This window comes from Lampetra fluviatilis, chromosome 15 (assembly GCF_964198595.1).
Source record: "Lampetra fluviatilis chromosome 15, kcLamFluv1.1, whole genome shotgun sequence".
Lineage (NCBI taxonomy): Eukaryota > Metazoa > Chordata > Hyperoartia > Petromyzontiformes > Petromyzontidae > Lampetra > Lampetra fluviatilis.
The window spans coordinates 564946-592245 of NC_136289.1; the positions used below are offsets into that span (position 1 = coordinate 564946).

Genomic DNA, 27300 nt, shown 5'->3' on the forward strand with positions numbered 1-27300 from the left:
TGTACTTGTGCAGTACAGTAGCGGATTGTGATCCATGTGCTCATCCAAGCCATTCTAGCAGTTGTGCCACGCTTCACATGCTGAAGCTTTTTCTGTTCGAGTGTTATATTATGTTGTATTATGATCTATTTGTATTATTTTACAATTTAATTAAGTATATGGATGTTATTTATGTGTACCGTACAGGATTAATATGAAACATTTTAATGTTCTCCGGTATTTGTTTAGTCGGACACAGGAACCTAGCCCCCTGTTTCCCGCCATATATAAACGTGGTAAAGTATCTACATTCACGAATTCTACTTTCGTGCAGATTTTCAAAAAGAGAACCCTCTCGGATGTCGTGGCCTTACCGTATACTGAACAAACATTTTATTTCAATGACCCTTCTTCTGGGCAGAGAGACGGACGGCTTTATTTCAGCCGGTGAGTGCCATCGAGCTACGCAGCTCGGTTACCAGGACGACCGCAGCCCAAGGCCGTCGGCAGTGGCAGGCGGTTACAGGACATCGCAGGGTGGAGGGAACGTGCAAACTGAACAGGAGCAAAAACAACAAATTATTCACGCGAAAATCACGCCAGAACTTTACGCGAACAGGATGGACAATAAGTAGTGCTTGCATACAAATAAAATGTTGAAAAATTCGTGTTACAGAAACATGAAAATAAACCATATCGAGCCTCGTGCATATACAGCCGCAGACAGGGAGAGAGAGGGCCAAGGGCTTGACCTTATTGCCACACTTTACACGGCACTTTCCAGAGAAAACTGGAACATTTTAAGCACTCTGACCTGTGAGCCTCGCTTTCACTCAAGACCAGAGTGATCGTGTGCTTAGACCATGTCGTTGGTATTCTGGTCACCACTGGTGTAGTGAGGAGACACTGTTTTAGATGTACCCAAGGTAAACCAACCGGAGATGTTCAACAAACCTTTACCCCTAAGGCATCTGCTATGTCTCTCCTATGGTATGCAGAACACTGCTTTGCAGGTGATACATTAACCATAGCAGTTGAGGTGCAGTTGAGGTGCATGTGACCGTCGCACTAAACTAATGTGCAGATGTTTTGATCACGAGTCGTGTTGGTGGTTATTGTGAAGCTGCACGTGCTGCATCCTTGGGGAGCGGGGAAGTGAAGAAGAGACGCATGTCAGGTGGGGCAGAGCGAGATTTGAGACCTGGAAGGAAGTGGGACAGGGACGTTTACGAGGTGGTGGTCACGAACGTGACGGGTTAAATGGAAGAGAGAGCAAAGTACTTCCTAAGCTTCAGAGGTGCGGGGCCCCACCAAAGATTAGGAGGGAAGGCAGCTAGAGTAAAACTATTTACTCACTATATTTTACCAGGTTAGGCCCACTGAGCTAAATAGCTCTTTTTCAGAAGCGACCTGGCCACAAATAATAGCTCAACGAAGTGGCATACCACGTGGAAATGTATAGCAGCCAAATACTCGTATATTGATTCTAGATGTGGGTGGGAAAAACCAAAGGACCCGGAAAAAAATCCATGTGACCACGGGGAAAACATATACAGCAGGTGTCTGGGTCGGGATCGAACCCACGACCTCCTGTATACCAGGTGAGGTAGTTAACATCTCCTAGCCACCGCGGCACCTTAGAACCAGTGCCAACAATTTCCCAAGTTCTGTGGCACTATATTGGAATGATCAACTCCATTGATGAACGATGATACATGTGAGAGGAAACCAGAGTACCCGGAGGAAACCCACACGTGTGAGTGGAGTAACATATGACCCTTAGGCTACACCCATTTCAAACCTTTTAAAACAGTCTGCCTCAGCAGCAGACCATGCTTTCCCACCTTATGACGGATGCTTGTGTTGCGCCCGAAACGTCGTGATTTATTTTATACCTACGTAACTTTACCGAAAGAACCAAAGAGTATGGAGTAACCTACCCTGTGCAGATGAAATAATCCACTTGCTGTACTGCCATACCCTGACAAGCCAGAAGAGGGCGATCTCAGCCCACCGGGTTTGGGAGTTTGACGAATTTGTGCCATCCACCAACCCAGCTGCCTCCAGCGTGCTGGATTATATTATTGGCACGCGACCAGCGCCTGGCGAGTGATGAGATGTTGGCGATGATGAAATGTTGTCTTAACACGCTGACCTCTGAGGCCACCGAATTGTCCACCCCTCTGTGCGCATTGCAGTGTGGTGATGGAGGACGGGGACATGTTTGGACAGACGAGGGACTACAGCTTCCTGTACAACGACACCACCATCACGCTGTCCCTTGCCCAGCTTCGCAATGTGCGTCAAAGTCCTAAAGGCAGGACTCGACTTGCTGAGTGTCGCCCTTCGTTCAGTGCGCATGAACAATAACCAACGTGCGATGATATGTAAACGCACCGGCACGCAGCAGGTTTGTAGCGATCCACGATGGAGAGACGACGGCTATGACATAGGTGATCGGGATCAGAATATTTATCCTGGAGAAATCCGATGAGCTATGAAGCTCTTTTTCCACAGATGTCCAGCAGGGGCATGTCAGAAAGCCACAACGAACAATATAAAAAAAAAAACTTTCGGAGTATAAAGTATAAGAAAGGTAAGCAATTTTACGGAGCACAGGGGAAGCACGCGCAGCGCTTGTTACGTAGCACGCGCAGCGTATAGCTGTTTACGAGAATGTCTGGTGATATTGCTACGAATATTGGTGATGATGTTGTTCATGTTGACGGTATAACTGTGATGATGGTGAGAATACATCTTTCCCAATACATTCAATGATTTTAAACATTTCCCGCTGCTTTGATGGTTTGCAGAGGCTGCAGGAGGTGCCGGGAGAGACCTTTTACCCCCTGCTGGAGGATGAGTAAGCACTGAACACAGCGGGGTCGGACAGCACAAGCCATTGCCACAAGTCACTACCACTAGCAATAGCCTCCATGGCCGGGACTGAACGCTACTGGTGAAAAGTTAATGGGAAGCTCCCCCCGCTTTGTTGAATATCGGGTCGGTCCATCTCCCCACACTCCGTGTATCACAAATGAATGGAACCCATATGGTGAAATATAAATGGGTCTGATAAAATTTTTTTTAATAGAGCGAGTCTCTTCTGAAACCCGGGAAACGATTCTTGTTTTCGTGAATCATGGATTTTGCATCGCAGTACCGCACGGCGGGTGACGCGAACAAGCGGTAGCGCGCTCGCCACATTTGTTGCAGGGTTCGCGGTTTGAATCCCCCGGCCACCCCGGTTATTATTGCCGGTGCGTTCACCACAATAATACTCTGTGCCGTCTGCCTCAAAGTAGATGTTGGAGATGGGCTGACGTAATTCGCGAGAGTCGGCTATTTTGTACCGGCGGGCATCTGGGTCTACATTTTTTTATTGCGCGCAGATTACTCAATTGGGATTATACATAGCAATCATCGTTCCCTACTGGCAGCGTAATGCCCTGGGTCACTCTTGCAGATGAGACTCATCCTGGCCTCTTGGATTCTCTCCTGCTTAAATTAACTAATTGGTTGTGCACAAGCATATATATATGTGCATTTTCATATTTGTGAATGTATGTAAATATATGGAAGGGTGTACATATGTGGGGAGTGTTGACGCAGTGGTTAGTATGCTGCACTATGAACCCAGTCACCCGAGTTCAATTCCCGCTCATGGCCAACACCAGTGATGATTCTCTGAACCGGTCCTGGGCCTCCCCTAGGTCAACTCGGCCTCAAATGAGTACCTGGTGCAATGCTGCTCGCTAGCAGCTCGCTAGCAGCACTTTCCCCAACAGTGTCGAAGGCTATAGGGAGATCTTCGTCTTTATCTGTGTATATATACGGTGTGTGTGTGTGTTTGGCTGCCTCTGTGTGCGTGCCAGAGGAGTGGCGCTCACCCCCTCAGGGAGCGGTTATGACCTGGCCGGCTCGGCGAGTCTCCCGCTGGTGATCCGAGAGAAGGACACGGAACACCAACTCCACCGGATCCTCCTCTTCCAGCGACTCCTCAAGGTGCCCCATGAAAACGATTGTTTCAGGGCGCTCTGTAAATTTTGTGGCACTGAGCTACATCCCCAGCGAACTGCCACGAGATGCCATCCAATCCTCGTTCGGTTTAGCGTCAGGATTTCTTATATCGCGGTTGTAACATTTCCATCGGGTTGAATTCTTCTCATTCTTTATCATTATCTTTATTATGCTTGTTGACCTGGGAAAGCCTCACCGAGTCTCAAGACTTTCTTTCAGGAGGGTCCTGCCAACTTGTCGCAGAACGGGGCGATGTTGCTGCTATCTGTAATCCCATGGTGTAGCCTACTCTGTCTTTCTTAATTTTGCTATTTTTGAGCTAATATGAAAATTTTAACCATTTGCAGACTGCTTTTTACTAAATGGTTCACGGGAACTGAACCTTTTGAGACCGTTTTGAACTGGCTGAATGGTAACCGTTTGATTTTGAGTTCATCTGAACCTCGACTCGGCTTGGTGGTTGCACTGCGTTCGGTGTTGCTGCGGTGTGTAGGCGTACCCGCACCGCAAGGATCTCATTTGGAAGGAGGCACGCGTGGACATCCCTCCGCTGCTGCGTGGACTCATCTGGGCCACTATCCTCGGCGTCGAGGTCGTTTCCAAACTCATTTTTCCAGTGACACGGAAGCTTCGAGTGACCGATCACACAGCACATATCTCACGTCAGCTATCGTGTATGGGCTTTGACTAGCAATTGATCTCCCAGCGATTAAATTCCAGAATTATTTATATTTTTTATACCATTAATTTCTCAGTCGGGTTTGTCCACTTTTCTTTAATCTATGAGCCTAAATATCACCTCACCAGATTGAATTGAATTAAATGATGACGTCACCCTGATGCTGCTCTATTTAAGAACGGAAGCAACAGGAGAGCTTCACCATTCTTGCCCGATGAAGCTGATTGTAATCATCAGCGAAACGTCGTACTACTCAAATTTCAAAATGCTGTTGATTCTCTCTTCAGCACACCGGTGGGCTAAAGAAGTGAATAATTTTGTCCTTTGAAAAACGTGACACATTTTTTTACTGTTTGGCCGTGTCGGGTGGTGGAGGGTTACGACACATTTATAAATAACGCGATCTGACCCAAAAACCTATATTATGAATAATATTGGTCGCGAAAGCCTACGTGTTAAATTAGCATATACTTTACACATGATGTACATAAATAATAAATAATCCATTCTGATCTTAAATTTGGAGCTTTCGTGACTGCAGGAATTACTCTTTGGTTCTTTCGGTAAAGTCACGTATAAAGATAAAATAATAAATTAAATAATAGCATACGACGTTTCGATTGCAACACAAGCAATCATCATCAGGTATAAATGAAATAGCAACAAAATTCTAACCAGAAAACTATAGACAGACATATAAGCAGACAGATATCACCAAGATACATAGAGAGAGTAACACAGGCACAGAGAGGGAGATCGTCTCTGTGGCGAGGCCTTAAATAGACAGAGGGGGGGGGGGCGGGGGCGGAGAGAGGGAGGGGTTAGAGAAAAATTAACATGTCAATGAGTGGCGACGCGTGGTCAAGTACGCAAGCTTGAACATTAGGGAAGAGGGAGAAAGAACACACTAAATTAAATAACCTAGCAAAATATCAAAATGTTATGTAATACAACACAGAGAGTCGGTCAACACACAATTAACGCATAGCCTGGTCGATTACCTATTTCAAAGATTGCTAAGTTAGAATTTAAGTGTGAAAATTCCAAAGAGAGACAAAACATAAAACAAGAGGAACGGAGACACACAGATAGAGCAGAACATAAGAACGACAAAAAACGAGTGGAGACAGAACCAAAGAGTAATTCCTGCAGTCACGAAAGCTCCAAATTTAAGATTGAACCACTTCTACGGGGAAGTTTCAAGTTTATCTTTTTCTCTCTCTCTGGGTTTTTTGTTTTCTCTCTCTGCCTGTGTATTTAGTGTATTTTTCTGTCTCCACTCGTTTTTTGTCGTTCTTATGTTCTGCTCTGTCTGTGTGTCTCCGTTCCTCTTGTTTTATTCTTTGGTTCTTGTTTTATGTTTTGTCTTTCTTTGGAATTTTCACACTTAAATTCTAACTTAGCAATCTTTGAAATACGTAAACGACCAGGCTATGCGTTAATTGTGTGTTGACCGCATCTCTGTGTTATATTACATAACATTTCGATATTTTGCTAGGTTATTTAATTTAGTGTGTTCTTTTTCCCTCTTCCCTAATGTTCAAGCTTACGTAATTGACCACGTGTCGCCACACTCATTGACATGTTAATTTTTCTCTAACCCCTCCCTCTCTCCGCCCCCGCCCCCCCCCTCTGTATATTTAAGGCCTCGCCACAGAGACGATCTCCCTCTCTGTGCCTGTTACTCTTTCTATGTATCTTGGTGATATCTATCTGCTTATATGTCTGTCTATAGTTTTATGGTTAGATTTTTGTTGCTATTTCATGTATACCTGATGATGATTGCTTGTGTTGCAATCGAAACGTCGTATGCTATTTAATTTATTATTTTATCTTTATACGTGACTTTACCAAAAGAACCAAAGAGTTATCCATTCTGATGTGAACCATTTCATGCATGCATTATCACGGTTGAAAGAATTGTAATTGAGAAATGGATCGACTTTTTTATCCCCACCATCAGCTATTGTGATTGGCAGTTTAATTCCCTGTGATGTGACGGTAGCATAACCAACTCTGACCCCCGCACAGAGTACGGTAACTGCGCGTATGTCTGCCGGTACATTACGTAAGTCCCGTGCTGCCTGCTAGTAGTCTGCTTTTATTCACTTATGGGATTGTACGTTCAATTTCCTGTCTCGTGCAGGGAGACATCCAAGCCAAGTACGACTCCATTGACAAGGACACCGCTATCCAGACCGACAGGCAGGTGAGAATCGCTCTACGCTTCCAGTCTTGGATGCCCCCACTCCTCCTTTAGTTCACCAAGCTCACGAAGTAGAAGTTACAAAGTCAACTACTATTAACCTTTCCCATTCCGAGACATCTGCAAGTTGCAGGGTGGGTTCCCCTTTCACCTCTGAATCTCGGAACTCACAAGCGGTTGGCATTAATTAAATTTAGTGCAGCATAGTACCGCTGTTTTTAAAGACATTGTACTCACCGCAGAGAACTGTAGCGACACAACCACACTCTATGATAGCTGGTGCGAAACTGTGCCATATGCCCTCCAGCATGGCCTTAGTGTTTCTTCATGACCCTACGTGTTCGATAATGTACATGTACGTCATCAGAATGTGTGTATATTGAACTTCTTTCGCACCGTACGTAGCCAACCGTGCTAAACCACGGCAGCATTTCTTCGCTCCAGAAGCCCGTGGCTGGAGAATAAGATCGCACAGAGTTTGATCTCTTTGACGATTTATCACAGATGTTTGTATTGTCAGATTTTTAAAATAATACACATCAAACACATGAATACAATGAATAATTATAAAATTTGTTGCTTTATCAATCTACATTTCTATTTTTCTTGGTTTAGGCTGCAATGATCTAGCCAAATTTATATTGTGACATCCTTCACCATAAATAGCCAATCCAATTCTATTGTCACGTATACAAGCGCCAATTATGATTGTTTCGGTTGTCTCGGTAATACAAGTTTAACAACAATTCTCACAGCCAAATGTATCAATGGGATAAGATGTTTAGTAAACATCTTAAGATAAATCACTAGAAAGTCAGAATCACTGTGTCACCTCACCTGACTTAAATAGATGTCATGATCTCACTGGAATAACCAATCAGATTGAAATTAAATACTATAAATTAATTATATTATTCTAATTTATCTGGGCCGGTGATTGACATCTGCATTATTCACTATAACTACACGTGCATATACAAGGCTACAGCAGGATAGCATTATATTAACTGAAGCTTAAGCTAAAATAGTTAATCATTGATATGTATCACCTACCTCTTAATAGTGTGTTGTACTCTTTTACACGTCTGCCTTGAATTTCAATGGGCTGCCACCAGCATTGAAATGAGTGCGTAATGTGTGGTTGTTTTTGTTGTTGTATACATATCGTGCTTGGTGTGCTGTGCGCGTCCCATATAGCGCGTGTGCATGTGTGTGTGCGTGTGTACGCGCGCGTGTGTGTGTGCGTGTGTACGTGTGTGTGCGTGTGTACGCACGCGTGTGCGTGTGTACGTATGTGCACTTGTGTGTGCTGCTTGCAGATTGAGGTGGACATCCCACGCTGCCACCAGTACAACGAGCTGCTCTCCTCCCCCGAGGGTCACGCCAAGTTCAAGCGCATCCTCAAGGCCTGGGTTCTGTCCCACCCACACCTGGTCTACTGGCAAGGTGCACCACCTCTATGTGTAACACACTCAACAGCAGCAGCAACAGCAGCCGCTTGTGCCAGGCTAGGTGAACTTTGAGGCCATGTGAACTGTCGAGGGCTTGCTGCTGGAAGGAGGTCATGGGACAGACCCAGGTGTTATTGTTTGACTACCCGAGATGACTGACAGATGCACCACTTGCTGCGTTTTATCTGCCCACCACTCCGCTCGTTGTTGTGAGCGCCGCTCCTCCACCCTCACTTGTTGTTCGAAGGCCATTGCCTCCAGCTGCACATTAGCGTCCTTCACGAGCCTCCTCCACACACACGCACAGACCCTTGGTCTAATAGCAGGGCGTTGTACACAGGACTTTGCTTTACACACACATGAATCTCTTGGCAAGATACTGTCTGTTGCTTAATATTGCTTGTGGTGCATTACCTTACATGTGTAGGACTCGTACTCTCGTTGTCTTTCTCGTCTCGTTTATTCACGCGTAGAGTTCACACTTCCTCCTCATCATCGCTCCGTGTCTCTCCATTCGCTCCGATGCACAACCCGCCATTAACAACACTCCATGTCTCCCCGTTTCTACCGTACACTGTATTCTCTCTATCCACTGCTAACCGTACACTGTGTTCTCTCTATCCACTGCTACCGTACACTGTGTTCTCTCTATCCACTGCTAACCGTACACTGTGTTCTCTCTATCCACTGCTACCGTACACTGTGCTCTCTCTATCCTTATCGTATCTATCCCTGCTCACTGCTGCTCCGTCTCTGTCCCAGGCACCAACCACTCCAGCTCCAATCCCAACCAAGACTCCCGTCTCTCTGTTACGCTGTGCCCTTTATCCCCGCACCAATCAGTCCCAATCAATTACTCCATCCCCCGCTTTGCTACTCGCCCCCAGGCCCCCAGCCTCACGTGACCATGTTATTTCCGCCAGGCCGGCGCCGGTCATTAGCCACTCACCCTCCTGACCAATCACCGGCCTGCGTCCTCCGTCACCCCTAACACCTGTCGCGTCTCTTAACGACCCCCCCCCCCCCCCCTAATGCCACGACAACAACAACCGTGTCCTCAGATGCTCCCACTGTACTCTGCTCGCTTGCCTAGCAACAACGCGTGGCGTGTGATATTTCAAGTCCTACACATGTATACATGTGTGGCCCTGAGCAAGTGAAAGAAATTCCACATTACCATGGCACTCGGCCAGTTTCTTCCATTGGACGACCACTGTGGGGGTACTGATTTTACCAGTCCTTGAGAAAGATGATGGTCAGTGACAACCCGCAATTGGGATTTGTACTGGCACCCTCACGACTCAGACCACAGTGCCATCCCCCTAAACTCTCCCACGGATGCTCAACCCTCTAGTGGCTTCTGTGATTGTATTTCCTGGAGTGCATGGTTACACATTTAAATGTTGAGCTCCCATGTAGCACTTGGTATGTTGAGGAGATGCACACACCACTTTGGTGATCGGTCACTTTTGCCCTTCAAACAGTTGGCACCCTTGCCAAAGAGGGGACCCAGTTTTGTGCGTCTCGGTTTATCTAATCTCCTGGTGAAATAGAGGCGACAACAACAACAACAAAGGGTGAAAATTAATGTGTGTTTTGTTTCTTAAGTGAAAGTAATTTTAATACAATACGATAAATTAATTACTGCCCTATGTAAAATACTGAATATATTCATTAGGACACATGCAATCGATCACACTTTAAAGCGAGCAACGTTGCACAAGTGTTGTCATCCCACTGATAGTGCCGAAGTTTTCTCAATCCCAGGGCCTGTGTACGCGCAATGCGTTTTTGTGTGCGTTGAATAAATCTACATGCTGGGCGTGCCGAGCTCATTCTCATCCCCTGTCTCTGCAGGTCTTGACTCGCTCTGCGCCCCGTTTCTCTACCTCAACTTTAACAATGAAGGTGTGGATTGCCAATGTTTTTGCTGCACTACGGGTTACCCACGGTTCATGGAATGTGATATTTTATATATATAGGGGCTAGGAATTGCAAGTCCACAGCTTCACATGGTGGGATATTTCGCTGTGGAGCACATGGTGGGATGGCGAGGGTAGTGAAGTGACAGGACACAGTGGCAAAGCGATGGATTGCAGAAAAAACTTCTCTCAATTGGGATGACAGCAGCAGTCATCGCCCTCGACTGACACACTCTAATGCCTGATTGCAGGTAATTTGCTAAATCACCTTGTGCCCACGGGTACAGCTTTTAATATTTAAATGTAACGTAAGTCACTCATTGTGTGTAAAGCGCTCTGAGACGCAGCGTAGAGGGCTACTCTACCTAAAACAAATCCTTATTCTGTGCGGTGATGTTATGGCGGGGGGCGATGGCTCGCAGAGGAGAGCATACGTGGTGTTTCCTTAGAAACGTTGGTAATTGAACAGCGGCTTCCTTGGTGTGCAGGGCGTCCCACTGTATCCCGCACCTCCGATGCGCATGTTTGGCTACGTGCGGTGCGAAAGAAGTTCAGCATACATCCATAGAAATACGCTCAGCAGTTAGAGCAATGCATTGGGTGCGTAGGTTTTTCTTTCCTAGAGTATGCATGTGTCATGGGTTTTAATGCAGATGTTGTGACATCGGGGATGTCACTGTATGGTGCCGGCCTGAGAGGGCCGCGGCACGCGATGCACTGTCATCGCGTACACCCCGTAGGCGGGTGTAGTACCAGCCCTAGCGGGGCTTGGTGAGTGCTAGAATAGCGCGGGCACCACGCATAGCGTGTGGTGGGGGCTCCCACAAGGGGGAGTGGGAGAGTGTCAGCCCAGGGGCAGGGTTGCCCCGGGCCATGGCACTCTGGTTGACCCCGCAGACACGTTATGTGAAGTGTCCACAGAGAGGCCCCCAGGTGGGGGGGTTGGGGGGTGATCACGTGTCCGGGGAGAGCTCTCGATCGAGAGGGAGCTGGAACGCTCTTGAAGGGGGCGGGGCCAAGGACGGGGTGGCCCCGACCCATGGGGGGATATGAGGCGGGTCCCTGAGAGGGACCGGGGTCGCTGCATTCTACAAGCTGAAGCTCTACGGAAGCTCTACGTCCTACGAGGCAACCACGTGGTCGCGGACCTGAGTGAGAGGGTCCGACCCTTTGTAGCGGTAACTCCTCTGTATAGAGTAGTTAGCTGGGTGGTCACCCCCACCCTAGGCTGTATCTGGTAAATGGGCAGTTACCCCTTTGTGTTACAATTAAATGTGTTGCCTCTAAAAGGAACAACGTCTGGACCCACTACACATACACTAATTGCGTTAGCCTCGGTGTAACTTTTCATATGATCGTGCTTTGTTGTCTGATTGTATCGGCGGATGTGGTGACAAACATCGCGGCTTTTTTTTTTCTGCAGCCTTGGCTTATTCCTGCATGTCTGCTTTCATTCCCAAATACCTGCACAACTTCTTCATGAAGGACAACTCGAACGTCATACAAGGTAAACCCCTTCTCTGATACTTAACTTGTCGCTCGGTGCGGCGACACGAATTAGAGTTTTGTCCGAAGATCGGACAACAACAGACTTTTCCCCAAACAACGGACTAAGTCCCGTAATTGGGAAATCGTTCCGGTCAATATTCGCTTCTTTCCCTAAATGGGTACATGATATTTATTATACTACACGTGGGTTTTTTTGGTTTAAAATAGGTCAAAATAGGATAAACAAAAGTGTAAAAAGGGTTTCTCAATACATTTACAGTACTTTGGTCTTTAAGAACATTGTACCGTATTGTATACGTAACATCGCGACAAAGGTGAGCAGTGATTGCTTGCCGCTTGAACAGTTTCATCACAACGGGTTGGTATTGCGTTACAATACCAAGGCTTTACATGTATCCGCCACTCAAATCATGTTTGAAAGTGTGAATGTACAGTACTGTATTAGAGTATTAGTACGGTATTGTAATGTATTACTGTATTATTAATGTAAAGGCATTATTACACTTGTGTAATGTGTTGATTTTGTTTAATTTGCAAAGCATTACAATATTTTATAGTTATCATTACTGTACTTCCAGTAAGTAAGATTCAAAGAACACAGGATGAGATGTTACTATCCTTTGTGCAAGCACTTCCAAGAGTTCATGAACAGTGAGCCTGGTGAAATTTGGGGAGCGCATCGTCAGTAGTGAACCTTTGGTTCCTAGGGTGTTTCGGCCTTTCATACTATACACCCTCCCCAAAGGCGGCCAGCGACAGGGTGATCAATCCTACGCTTGCGTCCCATTCCCAATTAGTCATAGGAGTTGCCTTGTTGTTGATAGCCAACATCCCATGGGACTATGCATGGCAGGGGCGTCCTCCTCCCTGAGTCAATACATAATTTGACCATTAACTGACAATCGGATTCTACAGACACCTCTTCCCCCGATTAGTCCATTAAACCGATAGTTCACTGTATTGTACAATAATTACAGTACAGACAGTCCCCGGGTTACAGAAGATTCGACTTACGGAAATCCGACTACGGAAATGCTCCCATAAATCATTAAAATAAAAAGATCAATCCTGTATGCATAAATGTTTGCATAGTTACGTTGGCGCAAATCGGGCAGAGCGGTGAGGTTGCGGATGAATACCGCGGAGCGAGGCGTCAGGCAGGGCCACGCATTCCCCAAGGTGGTGGTGGTGGTGTGCTATAAGAGCACTTCGAGTCACACTTGTTACATTGTTACCCTGAGTAGACTCAACACGCGCCACATCATCTCTTTTCCTTGCATAGCATTACCTAATTGTTTTCTATGCTTCATGGTATTCATAAACAATTGGACACAGTACAGTATATGTTCCGTTAGTGTAATTATGGGTAGTGTTAGGGTAGATATTCGATCAAATGAAAGAATCATAGGAAGTGCAGAGTGTATGTACAGCGATACGATACAGATGGCGATATAAAACGGACGGCAGCGTGATGCAGTGCTGAGAGAAAGCCAGCTGGTAGTTGGATAGGGGAGGATGCAACTATTTCCGGCTATGAGATTTCATCTTGATTTTGGAGGAAAATTGTTCAGTTTCCGACATACGGAAAAGTCGGGTTACGAATATTTCTCGGAAACCTAACCCTTCCGTAACCCGGGGCCTGCCTCTACACTTTCACCAGCTATAAATTACAGCACTGCGCTCTGACGACCGCTGCACAACACTGATCGACGCGGACGACTACTGTGCGCGGGCCAGCGTGGTTATAGGTGCTTGATCCACCCCTGGTGGCGGATGCTTGAACACGGCTGGAGATTAGAAATCACGGGCGGCGAGAAACAGTGGTTACGCGAAACTGTACACCGTGGATGGCAAAACGGTAGATGTAATATTACGCGTGGATACTCAAAACCGCGGTTGGCGAGGGATTGCTGTATTCCAGTGTCCTCGTGGCTCGCAGACGTCGACATTTGGTGCCTAAACGTATATTTCCGCACGCAATAGAACCAGAATACTTCCCTGTGAGGATGGTTTGTGAGACCACGTGGTGAATTTCCTCTCTGTCTCCTTTCGGTGGCTGGGCGCTTGCTGTTGCAGAGTACCTGAAGGTGTTCTCCCAAATGATTGCCTTCCACGACCCCGAGCTCAACAACCACCTCAACAGCATCGGCTTCATCCCAGATGTGAGTCGCTCATTGGCCCTCATCTTCCGAATCATGAACGAACTGTTTTCAGTGTGCTATGTTTATCTGCGTATGGGCTAGGCCAGAAAAGTTTCATGTGCAGCGTTTCATAAACAACAGGGTTATTTATTGACACAACTGGACAACCCCACGGTGGGTTTATTCTCTTACATACAAATATAATAAAATGAGATTCTTCAAATATACATGTGTAAAATAATAAAGGTTGCGACATTTTAGATATTTTGGGCCCGCTTCTATTTGCAGGTGTAGTTTCTGGATAGCTTTATTCACACTTTGTTTTTGCCGTAATAAGATATCTATGCTGTGACGAGATCCCCAATAGAAAATGAGAATGCATAGCCCAATGGGTTTTAATGCGTGCCAAAATAAAACCTAATTATTACATGTAATTTTTTTTTTACTGTGGAATCTCTCCATTTCCTATGCCAACCGTGATATGACTTCTCACACTGTGGTGCGACTGAGGTCTGTGTTCCGCTGTGACAGGACCGCTTTCACGCACAGCACGAGTTGTGAGCCAAGGATGGTGCCAACTCGGTGTGGTGTGTTTCTGGCTCGGTGTGGTGTGTTTCTGATTTGGCGTGATGTGTCTCTCGATGTGGTGCATCTCTTGCAGCTCTACGCCATACCCTGGTTCCTCACCATGTTCACACGTGAGTGCACACGCTTTGTGCGCGTTCCCCCCGTCTCTTAGTTTCGCTTGGGTTTTCTACTCTTTTACTTGCTACGATATAGAGTATTGTACTTGGTACATGTGTAGTGTAGTAACTCGGCGGGAGACGACTTCACGGGTAGCACACTCTTTTATTTCACCAACTATAGTTACACGGGTGACCAACACCCACTTAGCTACACGGGTGGCTAACACCAGCCTAACCCACACGGTTCTCCTGGCTACACCAACACGGGCTCTTACGCCCCGTAGCCTCTCGGAACACACCCAGCCGGGGTGTCCGTCTCGACTCTGGGTCCCACAGTCCCGACCCACATGGGCGTCGGACCACGGGTCCCACAGTCTCGCCTCCGAGCCACACAGGGCCCCGGTCCTGACAAGGACAGCGGGACTAGGGGTCTCAGGGCACTACTTCTTCAACTCCGTCTTCAATCTTCAACTGGTTAACAACAACCACGAGTGCTCTCGCGCGTCCTCTTTTATGTCCATCCTGCGGACGTCGCTGAGAGCACCCATCCCATTTGACCAATCACTGCGCGCTGCCCACGATCCCCTTTTCTCACCTCGTGTCAGCGCGCACAATCCCCTACGCCGCGCCGCCCCGTACTCCCTCACTCCCGGCGCGCGCGTCCGCACCACGCCCACATGCGTGCCCAACCCCGCACCCCGCGCCGCCCCGTAATCCATCACTGTCGGCGCACGTCAACACCACCACTACACATGTATGCAAAAAAACTAATTTTCCCTTTACTATAGATTTTCAATTATTTCTGGGAGAGATGATGGATGGCCTAAAGTACATTCTCTCTTGATCAACGGTGCTGTGCTCTACAATGTGTGTTGTGGATGTGAATCACTATTCTTTTTTACAAACCCAACGAGGGCTAAATTTTGACTTAAAGCTTTCGTGACTGCAGGAATTCATATTCTTTGGTTCTTTCGGTAAAGTCATGTAGATAGAAAAATAAAAATGATAAATAAAACCATTAATGTAGATTGTAGCCTGGTTCTTAATCGGAGTGAGTGTACTGGCAGTCTATAATGTAGACTGTAGCCTGGTTCTTAACCTGAGTGAGCGTACTGGCAGTCTATAATGTAGATTTATTCTTGGTTCTTTCAGTAATAAAAAATCAAGATAAAATAAAAACAAAAACCATGACATTTCGATCACAACACAAGCGATTGTCTTCAGGAGGAAAGAGGGAGATGGTCACCTAAGGCAACCGTTTATAAAGGTTTAAAAAATGGGCGTGGCACAAGAGCAAGAGCTCCTGCGGCGCAACGAAGTGGGCGGGGCATGTGTGCTCTGGGGCATGTGTGCCCTGGGGCAAGACAACAAGAAAACGACACAAATCAAGTCACGACCCAAAGTGGTTGATTACATCTTTCCAATAATTTCTCGGTTTATAACCATCCTCTCAGTTGAAATTGTGTCTGTGTTTGTATATATGGATGGCTTCATGAACGAATCTTTGTTGATAGCCAGTGGGCTTGTAAAGTTCCATCGTCTTAGAGAAATCTATTTCATGTGAGCCAGCCGCATTAAAATAATGATCAGCCACGGCAGAAGTATTGGTCCTGCCGTGTTTCAAATCTGCCTTATGCTCACGAACATGGCGCTTAGTTTTCCCAATGTAACTGCTGCCACAGATACAGCTTAGTTTGTAGACGCCGGGATATTGCATGGCAGGAATCTTGTCCTTCACAGATGGGATCAGATCACAAATTTTATGTACTGTGTTGAATCGGACCTGGATCTTGTGTTTGATCATGATTTTGGAAATCTTTTTGGTGACCCCTGCTATGTATGGCAAGGTGATGGTTTTGATTGGATCCTCAGATGGCTCCAAACGGTTGGGGTGACAGCTTTACGGATTGTGCAGTCCGAATATCCATTCATCTTGAAGGCTTGGTGTACGTTTTTGAGTTCACTGGTTAGGTGTTCATGGTCGGAGATACATTGAGCTCTATGGTGTAGCATTTTGATGAGGGAATTCTTCTGGGATGGATGGTGGTGGGAATCAGGTTTTAGGTAGGTGTCAGTATGGGTTACTTTTCTGGAGACAGAATGGCTCATTGAGCCATCTGGTCTCTTTTTGATTAAGACATCCAAGAAGGGTAGCATGCCATCCTTCTCTACCTCCATGGTGAATTTGATGGCTGGGTGTATGGAATTGATGTGGTTGAGGAATTGGTTCAGAGCTGGTCGGCCATGTGACCAGATGTCAAACGTGTCATCCATGTACCTCTTCCACAAGGACGGGCGTAGAGTGGATGCCTGGATGGCGTCCGGCTCAAAATTTTTAATGAAAATATCTACGTGACTTTACCGAAAGAACCAAAGAATATCAACGAGGGCTGTGGAATTCTGCCATGGCGTTATATTTGGCCTCTCCAACCATTACAGTGCTTGGGGAAATTTGATAAAGATTGGAACGAAAGGCTCGCGTGACCCAGCCCGCAAGCACATTTGTCCATTGATAGAAATACCTGCAGATAAGACTTATCCCATGTACTCAATAGCTTTGGCTGGAAACACAGCCGTTATAGGCACCTGCTCCTATTTGTCCCCTCAGTGTTGACCCCCCCCTCATGTGATCCCAATTGCCCTGTGCCCCCCTGTCAACCATTAGCCCCCTTGAACGTCTCTGGTTAAAGTCAGCTGGAGACTGGGATGCGTAGTTGATTAACTCAACGAATCAAATACACAATTTAATCAACTACATTTGTGTGGTGCCAGCCAGTAATTATTACAGGGCGTTACTAAGATGGTATATCATTATGATTACAAGTAGATAGTAAAGACCTTGCCATATGAACAAAAAAAGATTCCTTTGTGTGCTTGTGTCATCGCCCAAAGCCAACTTTAGAAATCACCTCCAGCATACCTGGAAAGTAAAAAGCAGCCCATGCTTAGCAGTGCATTCACAGACCTCAATATAAAGGAGATGAGTCTATCAGGGCTCTCGCCTGGTTATCTGAGACATTGACCTTCATTTTTGTTGAATGTACCGAACGTAATTATATATTACTAATGCTGCCTCATAATAGAAGCAATGCACACGAGGGTAATGTTTCAGGCAGTGTTCCTTTACCCAAATTAAGGTTGGAGGTCACACTTTACAATGATGCCATGAAGGCATTTTGTGTTATTGTTATTACGCGTCTTTACCCAGGAAAGCCTATTTTGAGTCTCATGACTTATTCAGCAGGGTCCTGCCAATATTTCGCATGCAGGGAAATTAATCGCGATGTATATTCCAATTGAGTAATTTGTGGGTAATTTGAAAAATGTTTGCAAAATTTGGACCATGACACGGCACACAATGGCCTACTCTTTTCAAACGACTTCGCAGGATCATGAATGTCTGCTATGAAGCAGATGCGTTTATTCTACGGTTATCACACCAGCAGAATTAATCAGGGCAGCCGCTGGATTCGAACCACGAACCTCTGCAACAAGCGGCGAACGCCCTACCGCCGGGCCACGTCGCCGCTCGGCACTTAAGCACGGCGTGCGCCGCTGTGTGTGGGCGCGCAGACGTGTTCCCGCTACACAAGATGTTCCACCTGTGGGACACGCTGCTCCTGGGCAGTTCGGCCTTCCCGCTCTGCGTGGCTGTGGCCGTGCTGCAGCAGCTGCGCGCGCGCCTGCTGCTCAGCGGATTCAACGAGTGCATCCTGCTCTTCTCCGACTTGCCAGGTGTGCAGTTGCAGCACCGCGACTCGCGTAGAGTACTGAAGACCCAGTTTGGTGACTCATCGCTGAAAAGACTCCACCTGAAGGACCTTACACCTCCTTGTACTCCCTACAGCGCAGACTGCCCTCCAGCAGGGATTAGTCTCTTGCGCTCTACAGCAGTAGCGTTAACTTCCACGCTTTGCTGCATGCCACTTGTATGGGCCGCGGGTATATTGCAGCCCACTGGTGCGCTACAGTACGCCCCACCGACTGCACATCCTATACCACGGCACTGGTGGAGACATGTACTTTAATTCAACTCTTCAGGCCAGCAATCATTTGCCAGCAACAGCAAACACAAATCTCCTTTTGTCATTTACTTTCCCAGTATGTGGCAAGACCTCACCATCTTTGGTGTAATGTTGGTATTGGGTGGCAGGGTGGTGTGGGGATAACAGTTGTGCCTCCAAGCAAGAGGACCCTGGATTCGGTTCTTGACTCGTACACCATTCTGTGTGGGGTTTGTATTTTCTCCCCCTGTTCTGCATTGGTTTCCTCCCATCGGTAAAAAAAAACGTACAATGTAAACACTCTTGGCCAAAATATCCATTTGCTGAACAATTACATGCTAATTACTCACTTGGAATTGCACACGTGAAAATCGCCCCCAACTGGAAAAAGTTGCAGAATCTTCCTGAAAAAGTATTGAGACCCAGTGAAGCTTGCCTGGGTAAAAAAAAGCGTCGTATATTTTTTATGACATGCATAATTGCTGCTGGTGTTAATTACAATGTGTGCATGTTGGGTAGGACTCCGTCTTCCCATGGACGTGCTGCTAAAACATGGCCACTTTTTCAGAAATCGACATTGAGCGCTGCGTGCGGGAGTCGGTCAGCCTGTTCTGCTGGACGCCCAAGAGCGCCACGTATCGACAGCATGCGCAGCACAACAGGCCCGCCGCTCTGCCCACGCACAAGTTTGGGGCGGTCTTCTCCATGGAGGCTCAGGACACGCCCCGCACTGAGCTGGTGCCACAGTGAACAGCGCGCACGCTCGCCACACTGCAGTACCGCAACACGGGTGCACGCCACGCTGCACCACACGCGATTTTTTGGGGGGAAAATGCCAATCGATGCCCATCCTGTTTTGGAACAACCCTACTACCCCTGTGCATAGGTATGAAGTGTGTGCGAGCCTATGAAAATGCAGTCTGTTTTTTTAAAAATCAAATGTGTTTTATTCCACATCCTCACATCATACATTGCAACATCCTGACGTTCTGGACGGCATTACCAGGGGCATCGACGGTATTAGGCAAACCGGACTCATAAGAGCAGACCGTGGGGGGGGACAGGAAGGGATTTGGGGTAGGGGGGCTTGACCAGGTCATTGCCGTTCTTGGCTCAGCTATTTAAGACTGTTCTAAGGTTAAGGAATATATCCCATGTACGTGTGTATTCTTATTCCTTGTCGCTGAGCTCATAACTCGGATGCTCCGGTGCTGAGATGCAGTTTATGATTTTATTATATGCTGTCGTTGTCTGGATAGAACACTGTTTAGTCATGCCTGCCGTCCTACTGTAATGTATGTACATATGTTGAACTTTTTTCGAACAGTACCTAGCCAACCATGCTAATCGGATGACGGTAACATGTGCCGAATAGAAAGTGTAAATAAGCGAAGCCTTTCTCGACGAGAGGAACACCCTGGTCTGCTCCTCCCATCGCTCCCCTCCCATCCGCGTGCAGATGCGGGAGCCTCTGCGCCTGAGTGAGCTCAAGGAAGAGACGTGTCCACGCATCTCTGCCGAAGACCTCATCGAGCTGTGCGAGCTGCGGGGTCCGTCTGCCTCGCGGAGCCCCGCGACCCAAATGACGCCGGTGCCCTCGGGTCCAGCTCGCAGCCCGGGCCGCAAGCTCCGCGCCAGCAAGCCCAAGCTGCTGGCCGTGGACGTGCGCACTGCCGAGGAGTATCCTGCCTCAGCGGCGCACGTGAACGTATTGGTGGTACACCGGTGGTGCGTGGTATAAAAAAAAAGCGAATTTTTACGCAATAATTGTTTATTTTCCTACGATTCGCAACCTCGGTTCGAAAATCTTGCGGGGGTGCTCCTCAAAGTCAGTTCTCGTGATGTCGAAGCAGTCGGAAAACGGATGTTACGAGCAGCTAACACAAAGCTTCAGTGTGTTGCTGTACAGCAGCGTCCAGCCATGATGACGATTGGCTGCTCCATGGGCAACAGTGACATTGTTGGACTGTTGTGTGAGGACCGATGTGTTATGCTGCACTGGTGTACTGCCAGATGCTGCTTACGGCCTCCTCGCTCATAACGCTTAGGCAAGGCTGTGTGGGATGGGGGAGGGGGTGGAGCAATGCAGTTCAATTGAAACTCGTGCCAAAGGAGACTCCTCACCGCATAGGAATTGGATGAATACTAATCCGGATTTATGTTCAGGCCAAATCCAGCTTTTTGCTAGCACTTTCCGAATCGAATCTCTTACAGGCAAGTATTGCGAGCATAAACACGGTGCCTGGGTAAAATGTATTCTGCGTAACAAGCAGGACGTTTGGTGCCTATGCCTGGGTGAGGTTATCCCTTAGCTTGCTTGCCTTCCACGCACACGGACAACAAAAACTGGGATCGGAGGACCATAGACGTTTTAGGTTTTCAGCTAAAGTTTAAAGAGCAGGAGATTCGTTGTATGAATGTGTGCATGTATGTGTTTTCCTGGCTTTGTATGGGAGCATGTGTGCATGTCTGAGGGCAGAGATGAAAATGTTAAAGGAACCCAAAGTAAATTATATTTGTAACATATACCATCCTGTTTCATTCAATGAGTATTCTGAAGCTAATGCTCAGACATTTGCCCACCTTTCGTAGTTGTATTCATGGTGTTTGGTATTCCCATGTTTTATGTGAAATGTACACACTATGGAAGATTCAGTTAAGTTCTTGAAATGACGGTGTAAGAATGTGCATATTTATATTTGCTGATGTTTATCATCGTACTTATGTGTGATTATAAAGTACATGATGGGAATGTGCCAGGTTGTGCAGTGGCTGTCATCCTCCACAGGAGAAGTCACAGGACCCAGGTGATTTGTGGGTAGCCTTGTGGTCAGTGCATATTTCAATGCGCCCTTTTGAATGAAGTGGATAGACTCATGCCACTGCTCACAATGTCGAGTGGAGGATGCTACGAGTCGCCGTCTTCTGTAAAGTATATATCGGAGGTATTGAGATGTTATGGGCGAAATCTTTAACTTTATGACGAAAGCATATTGCATAAGAAAAATAACTGATGTACCAAAACTAAATGTGCTCGGTTCTCCCTTGTAAAAATATCATCTCATGGGGCTCCTTTCCAATGAAGGACAGTAAATTAACGTCCATTATTTTTCACGTTAATAGACATTTGACGCATCGGCGAAAATCCATTGCCCTGTTCCCGAGGGCGTTTTCTCTAAACCCCGTTGGATGCTCATCGTGTCGTCGGCCTGCGGAGGGGTGTTTCCTTAACCGTGCCTCCAGGTTCTCCCGTGGACACGTGACAGGCAGCGTGAATATCCCGCAGGCATCAGCCTTCTCCCCGGAGGGGACCCTGGTGCCGTGCTCCTCCTCATCCACGCTGCACGCACACCGGGGCCGTGTCATCGTCGTCATCGGACACACCGCGAGCGCTGCGGCTGAGGTGCGTGTGCGCGACCTCGCGCCGCACGCGGTCGCCACACTGTGCCCACACGTGCCACCCAGTCGCCACTCTGCACACTCCCACACCAGTGACGTGCGCTGAGGTCAATGGCTGGGGAGGCACTGGCAAGTGTCAGATTCACACACAGAGGGGGGCGTGGCCTCACGGAGGGGGCGTGGCCTCGCCGAGGGGCGTGGCCTCACTGAGGGGGCGTGCCTTCACTGAGGGGGGCGTGTCCTCACTGAGGGGGGCGTGTTAGACACGCCCCCCTCAGTGAGGCAGATGTGATAGCTGCCTCCCCTGGTGCTTTTTCATTGAAGTTTCATGACGAGACCAGCGAGCCTAAATATCTTTATACACAAACGTGAAATAAGTTACCTGGAGTATGGAAGACGAGGACATGAAATGAAGGGGTCTACAAACATTACATTGGTGACATACTGAGATAGTAACAGGCACGCGCTTATTGCTCGCGCTCCATTCAGTTACTGAAGGGTTGCGCAATCAGAGGGGAGGTGCCTCACCTCTCGTCTCTTCCTGTATTGGCAGCGGAGCTTTTGATTATAAAAACGATTGGAATCGTACAGAAATGACGTTTATAACACAGATCAGTGGAAAAAGCTTAATATTTATTTTATTATTTTGTACTTTTTGTAACAGCTATTTTCATTGGAGAATGGCAGGTGAGGCTCTGCCTCCCCTGACCGCACGTCCCTGTCCCATACACCACACGCTATCACTACACCCTCCCTACACGCTGCAGTCATACATACAGGGGCGGTTTCTTCATTAGGGCGATTGGGCGACGCACCACCAATGTCATTCAACCACAGAGTCACGCTAGCCGTCACTGTGCCTCTGGATATAGTCCAATCAGCGTCATGCTACGTTCTGTGGAGTACCGCCTCTTTTTGGGCGATTTCCCTCCAGCTGAGAATCGCCCCGAGTGGTCCCATAGACTTACATTCAAAGATGTTTTTTTTCGAACGGGGGCGCTGCAATGCATTCTCTATGGCTTCCGGGAGGGCTCGCCCTAACGTGCTTACGTCATCATACGTGCTTACGTCATCATACGTGCTTACGTCATCATACGTAAGCACGTTTCATCCAATAGTATAATTTGTCGCCACCTAGTGGAATCTTTAATAAAATAAACTTGAGTGGTTTGTTTTAATAGTGAGTATAGAAACAAACAAGATGTATTGTAAGAGTCACTTTATTTTTCATTAATATTAAAGAAGTGAAGTTGCCTTTACATGCTTAAGCTGTTAATTTATCCATTGCATGGGTGGACCTTATCCTTATCAATCATCCAGACATTTGCCCCCCCCTGAGAGATTTTGCAGGAGCCGCCACTGCATACATACTACTTAAGCCACGCACAGTTGCCACCCTATACCTTACCTTCACACAATCACCACCCTAATCATGGAACACATCTTCGAGGATTTTAAAAGCGTAGATGGAGCTATGCAGTTAGCTTCTGAGAGCATTATGGATTGCAGATAGACAATGGCTGCTGCTGTGCTTGTTAAATATTAAGTTTCACGTTATTTGTATTTCATCTGCTCCAGTTTGCAGGAAAGCTGGTGACGCTGTGCTTCCCGCGAGTGTGCGTGCTTGACGGAGGCATTGGCAAGATGAAGCTGGCAGGGATGCTCACCGTGCCTTCTCCCCAGATCTGAGCGTGCTCACAGCTCGCAGCCGGTCCCCGCATGTCCACCTGAACCCATCCACAAATCATTCGCCGACCTTTGACCCACATCTGGGGATCCATCTGACTTGCGGTGTCGTTTCCAAGGCTTGTGGTGAGGGTTAGGGGATGGTTTGTGGAGGCTTTATGACTTTAAATTATATATAAAAATGATTAATGGTTTATTTTACTTTTTCTATAAAGCAATGGAGGAAGACTGTTGAGGCCTTCATCCCAGCAGTACATTGACCATGGCTGATGATGATTTCTTGTACCTCATTCAAGGAACACGGAAGCCAAAAAAAACAAAACGCTCTCACGTTTTATAAAGGTATCAAGGCAGTGTGTCCAAGGTGGTCTGACTCAGGTCTGAATCTTCTCTGAGAAGAAAAGACTTCAAATTAACTTTCTGGAGTGCTGTAGCACAATCACTGCTACGTCAGTGTCTTAGGAGGTACAGACGTGATGCTGCAGAACCGTTGCTGAAGCACTCTTGACTGGTTAGCTGCCTTGATATATTTTCTGGTTGTAACGTGATGTTTGGCATGAAATCGCTTAACATGAGATGGGACCAGAAAACGTTATTTTTACACTGCAGTTATATACTCTACAGATGTACATTTTATATTGACTTCATGGGCAGCAATCCTTTGACCAATATGCCAAACAAAATATAAACAATGTGGTTTATCACGTGGGCATCCATTTCCATAAAATAAAGAAGTCAAATGATTAATATATAAATTGTGATGTGTTACTTAATTGTAATATAATATTAAACAAGTTCAGAAAAAACATGCATTAATTGGTAATACGTTAAAAGTGGAGTCGCATCGCAAATCACTCAAATCCGTCATGTGAAATTTTTTCCTGGGAATAAGTTGAGTCAATTTATGGATATTATCGTCTAATCCCCCACCTGAAGACAAGAGGAGTTCTCTATTCCCCACCTGGCCCATACCTCTCTGTCCCTGTGACTAGTCCAAGGTGTGGCTGCTTCCATTGTCAGGTGACCAGGACAAGATGACACACACTCATCTCTACACACCATAATGGTAATGCACTGGGAATATAATTGTACGCGGAAAAATATGGAATTAATTTCTGAACCTCACGAGGCCTTAATTGAGTGTCCCGCGGTGGCGAGATGTTTACTACTTCACCTGGTATACAGGAGTCATACTTAACACGTAGGCTTTCGCGACCAATATTGTTCATAATCAACGATTTTTGGGTTTAGATCGCGTTATTTATAAATGTGTCGTAACCCTCCACCACCCGACACGGCCAATCAGTAAAAAAAAAAAGTGTCACGTTGACAAAAGACAAATAGTTCACTGCTTTAGCCCACCGGTGTGTTGAAGCGTGAAACCACAACATTTACAATTTGAGTACGACGTTTCGCTGGTAATTGCATCCAGCATCATCGGGCAATTCGCCAGAATGGTGAGGCTCTGCTGTCTCCCGTTCTTATATAGAGCAGCAGCAGGGTGACGTCATCATTAACTCATTAACCCATCAGGTGCAAAGATTTGAGGGGGGGGGTTATTGTAATTATTACTAATCAAGTATATAATTACAATAACCCTCCCCTCAAATCTTTGCACCTGATGAGTTAATGAGTTAATGATGACGTCACCCTGCTGCTGCTCTATATAAGAACGGGAGACACAGCAGAGCCTCACCATTCTGGCGAATTGCCCGATGATGCTGGATGCAATTACCAGCGAAACGTCGTACTCAAATTGTAAATGTTGTGGTTTCACGCTTCAACACACCGGTGGGCTAAAGCAGTGAACTATTTGTCTTTTGTCAACGTGACACTTTTTTTTACTGATTGGCCGTGTCGGGTGGTGGAGGGTTACGACACATTTATAAATAACGCGATCTAAACCCAAAAATCGTTGATTATGAAGGAGTCATACTCTTTGGTTCTTTCGGTAAAGTCACGTAGGTGAAAATAAAAATAATAAAATAAAATAACTAAATTAAAATGTAATAAAAATAACTCAATTTAGTAAAAAAAAAAATTCACATTCGTGACTTTACCGAAAGAACCAAAGAGTATGGATCCTTGCAGTCACGAAAACTTCAAATCTAGAATTGGTATACAGGAGGTCGTGGGTTCGATCCCAACCATTCCACCTGTATATTTGGAGTTTGCCTGTTCTCCCTGTGGCGCGTGGATTTTTCTCCATGTCATCTGGTTTTCCCCTCATTTAGAAACAGGCTTTTAGAGTATGTGACTGCTATACAATTTCACACAAGCCACTCCGTTGAGCTATCATTTGTGGCCAGGTGGCTTCTGAAAAAGAGCTACATAGCTCAGTGGGCCTTACCATGCATACAAGTTATGAGAGAGTATCAACCAGATCACACGTTAGAGAAGCATCAAACTCGAATCCTTCACAGACATGCAGGCATTGCCGAGTCTGGTGAGAGCTACTGCTTAAGCCACCCAGGTGTCCATCTTCATTCCCCGGGCTTTCAGCGAACTGAAGGACCTTGTTCTCGACCAGTTGGCTGGAACATGAGATGCTTCCCAAGCCGACACCACATCAGTCATAGTCATGCTGGAGGATGGACATATACACCAACGGCGTGCGGCAATTTAACATAATTTTTCATCCCGAAGATTTCCCCCCCCCCAGGCCACCCCCCGGCCAATGTCGGCACATCCTTTCCGTATAATTACACCCTCCGTGAATTTATTCCCAAGTACCGGGTCTCTTAATTCTCGCCAAATCATTTCCAAAGTGTGACTTTAATTATCCACGTTATTAGGATTTGTTCACATTTTGAAATGGTTTCTTAACTGTTCATTTGTTTAATATTGTTAAAAAAAAATGTTGGTGGCCTACAGATGCTTAGGTATTTTATAACAAGATACATTTTGAACCACAATATTAAACAAGACATAACCTAAGCGATACTTATGTAGTAACAGCGGAGCGGGAGACAAGGTTTTTCAGGAGCGCCTTTATTAGCACCTTCACGTTCACAGGTTTGCCCTCAAGCTCTCCTTAGTCGTCTAGCCTAGCCTTAACACAACCCTGACCGTGTAACACCGACAGCGCCGACCGAGACAGCCAACAACTATCCGGCCGCGCAATATCTAGCGACGACGACAGTGACGACAAGATGAGTCCACTCCCAGAACCGCCAGCCACGCTCTCAGCTGCTTTTAGGCGCGGCCTGGCTCTGCCCTGGCCGCGCCTCCCTTCTCGAACCCACTAGCAGGTTCCAGGGGCTTCCAGATGAGCTCTTCCATAACCCTTGCCCCTGTTCCTCCGCCCTGCCACACACCGTGTACATGCTCACCGGCGTGTGTACTGCTCGTCCACCGCAGCTGCCGTTGCTGGACAAGTCGGCGCTATTACACTCCATCTGTATTCGCCAAGGCCACAGAGCACGGTTCGTAGCTTGGGTTCAAGTCCCGCAATTTACTTTTTGCACAATTGTGTTGATTATAATCACACAGCCACATGCGTTTTGTGCAGCCCTCTGCACAATCCGAGGCCCCATGGATGTGTAAGAAAACACGGCTCAGAGCGAGGAGAGGTGACCTCAGTCTGAAAGTTGCTGGTTCAAATCACCATAATGGCAA

At 46.8% G+C, this 27300-nt stretch overlaps 1 protein-coding gene across 4 annotated transcripts in view; it reads left to right on the forward strand.

Annotated features, from left to right (window-relative positions):
• Positions 1 to 24437, forward strand: part of TBCK (TBC1 domain containing kinase) — a 38475-nt gene extending 14038 nt beyond the window's left edge. For 2 of the 4 annotated variants that reach the window (XM_078862915.1, XM_078862917.1), the window contains exons 12-26: positions 2178 to 2277; positions 2793 to 2842; positions 3843 to 3984; positions 4493 to 4591; positions 6825 to 6887; positions 8204 to 8330; positions 10193 to 10243; positions 11681 to 11764; positions 13843 to 13928; positions 14569 to 14605; positions 18167 to 18328; positions 19166 to 19335; positions 20057 to 20277; positions 21841 to 22000; positions 23575 to 24437. In XM_078862915.1, the coding sequence (XP_078719041.1) occupies positions 2178 to 2277; positions 2793 to 2842; positions 3843 to 3984; positions 4493 to 4591; positions 6825 to 6887; positions 8204 to 8330; positions 10193 to 10243; positions 11681 to 11764; positions 13843 to 13928; positions 14569 to 14605; positions 18167 to 18328; positions 19166 to 19335; positions 20057 to 20277; positions 21841 to 22000; positions 23575 to 23685 (1663 nt within the window). In that variant the 3' untranslated portion in view covers positions 23686 to 24437. The remainder of the gene's footprint in view (positions 1 to 2177; positions 2278 to 2792; positions 2843 to 3842; positions 3985 to 4492; positions 4592 to 6824; positions 6888 to 8203; positions 8331 to 10192; positions 10244 to 11680; positions 11765 to 13842; positions 13929 to 14568; positions 14606 to 18166; positions 18329 to 19165; positions 19336 to 20056; positions 20278 to 21840; positions 22001 to 23574) is intronic. The other 2 variants (XM_078862916.1, XM_078862918.1) reach the window with 2 other exon arrangements.
• Positions 24438 to 27300: the final 2863 nt, after the last annotated feature.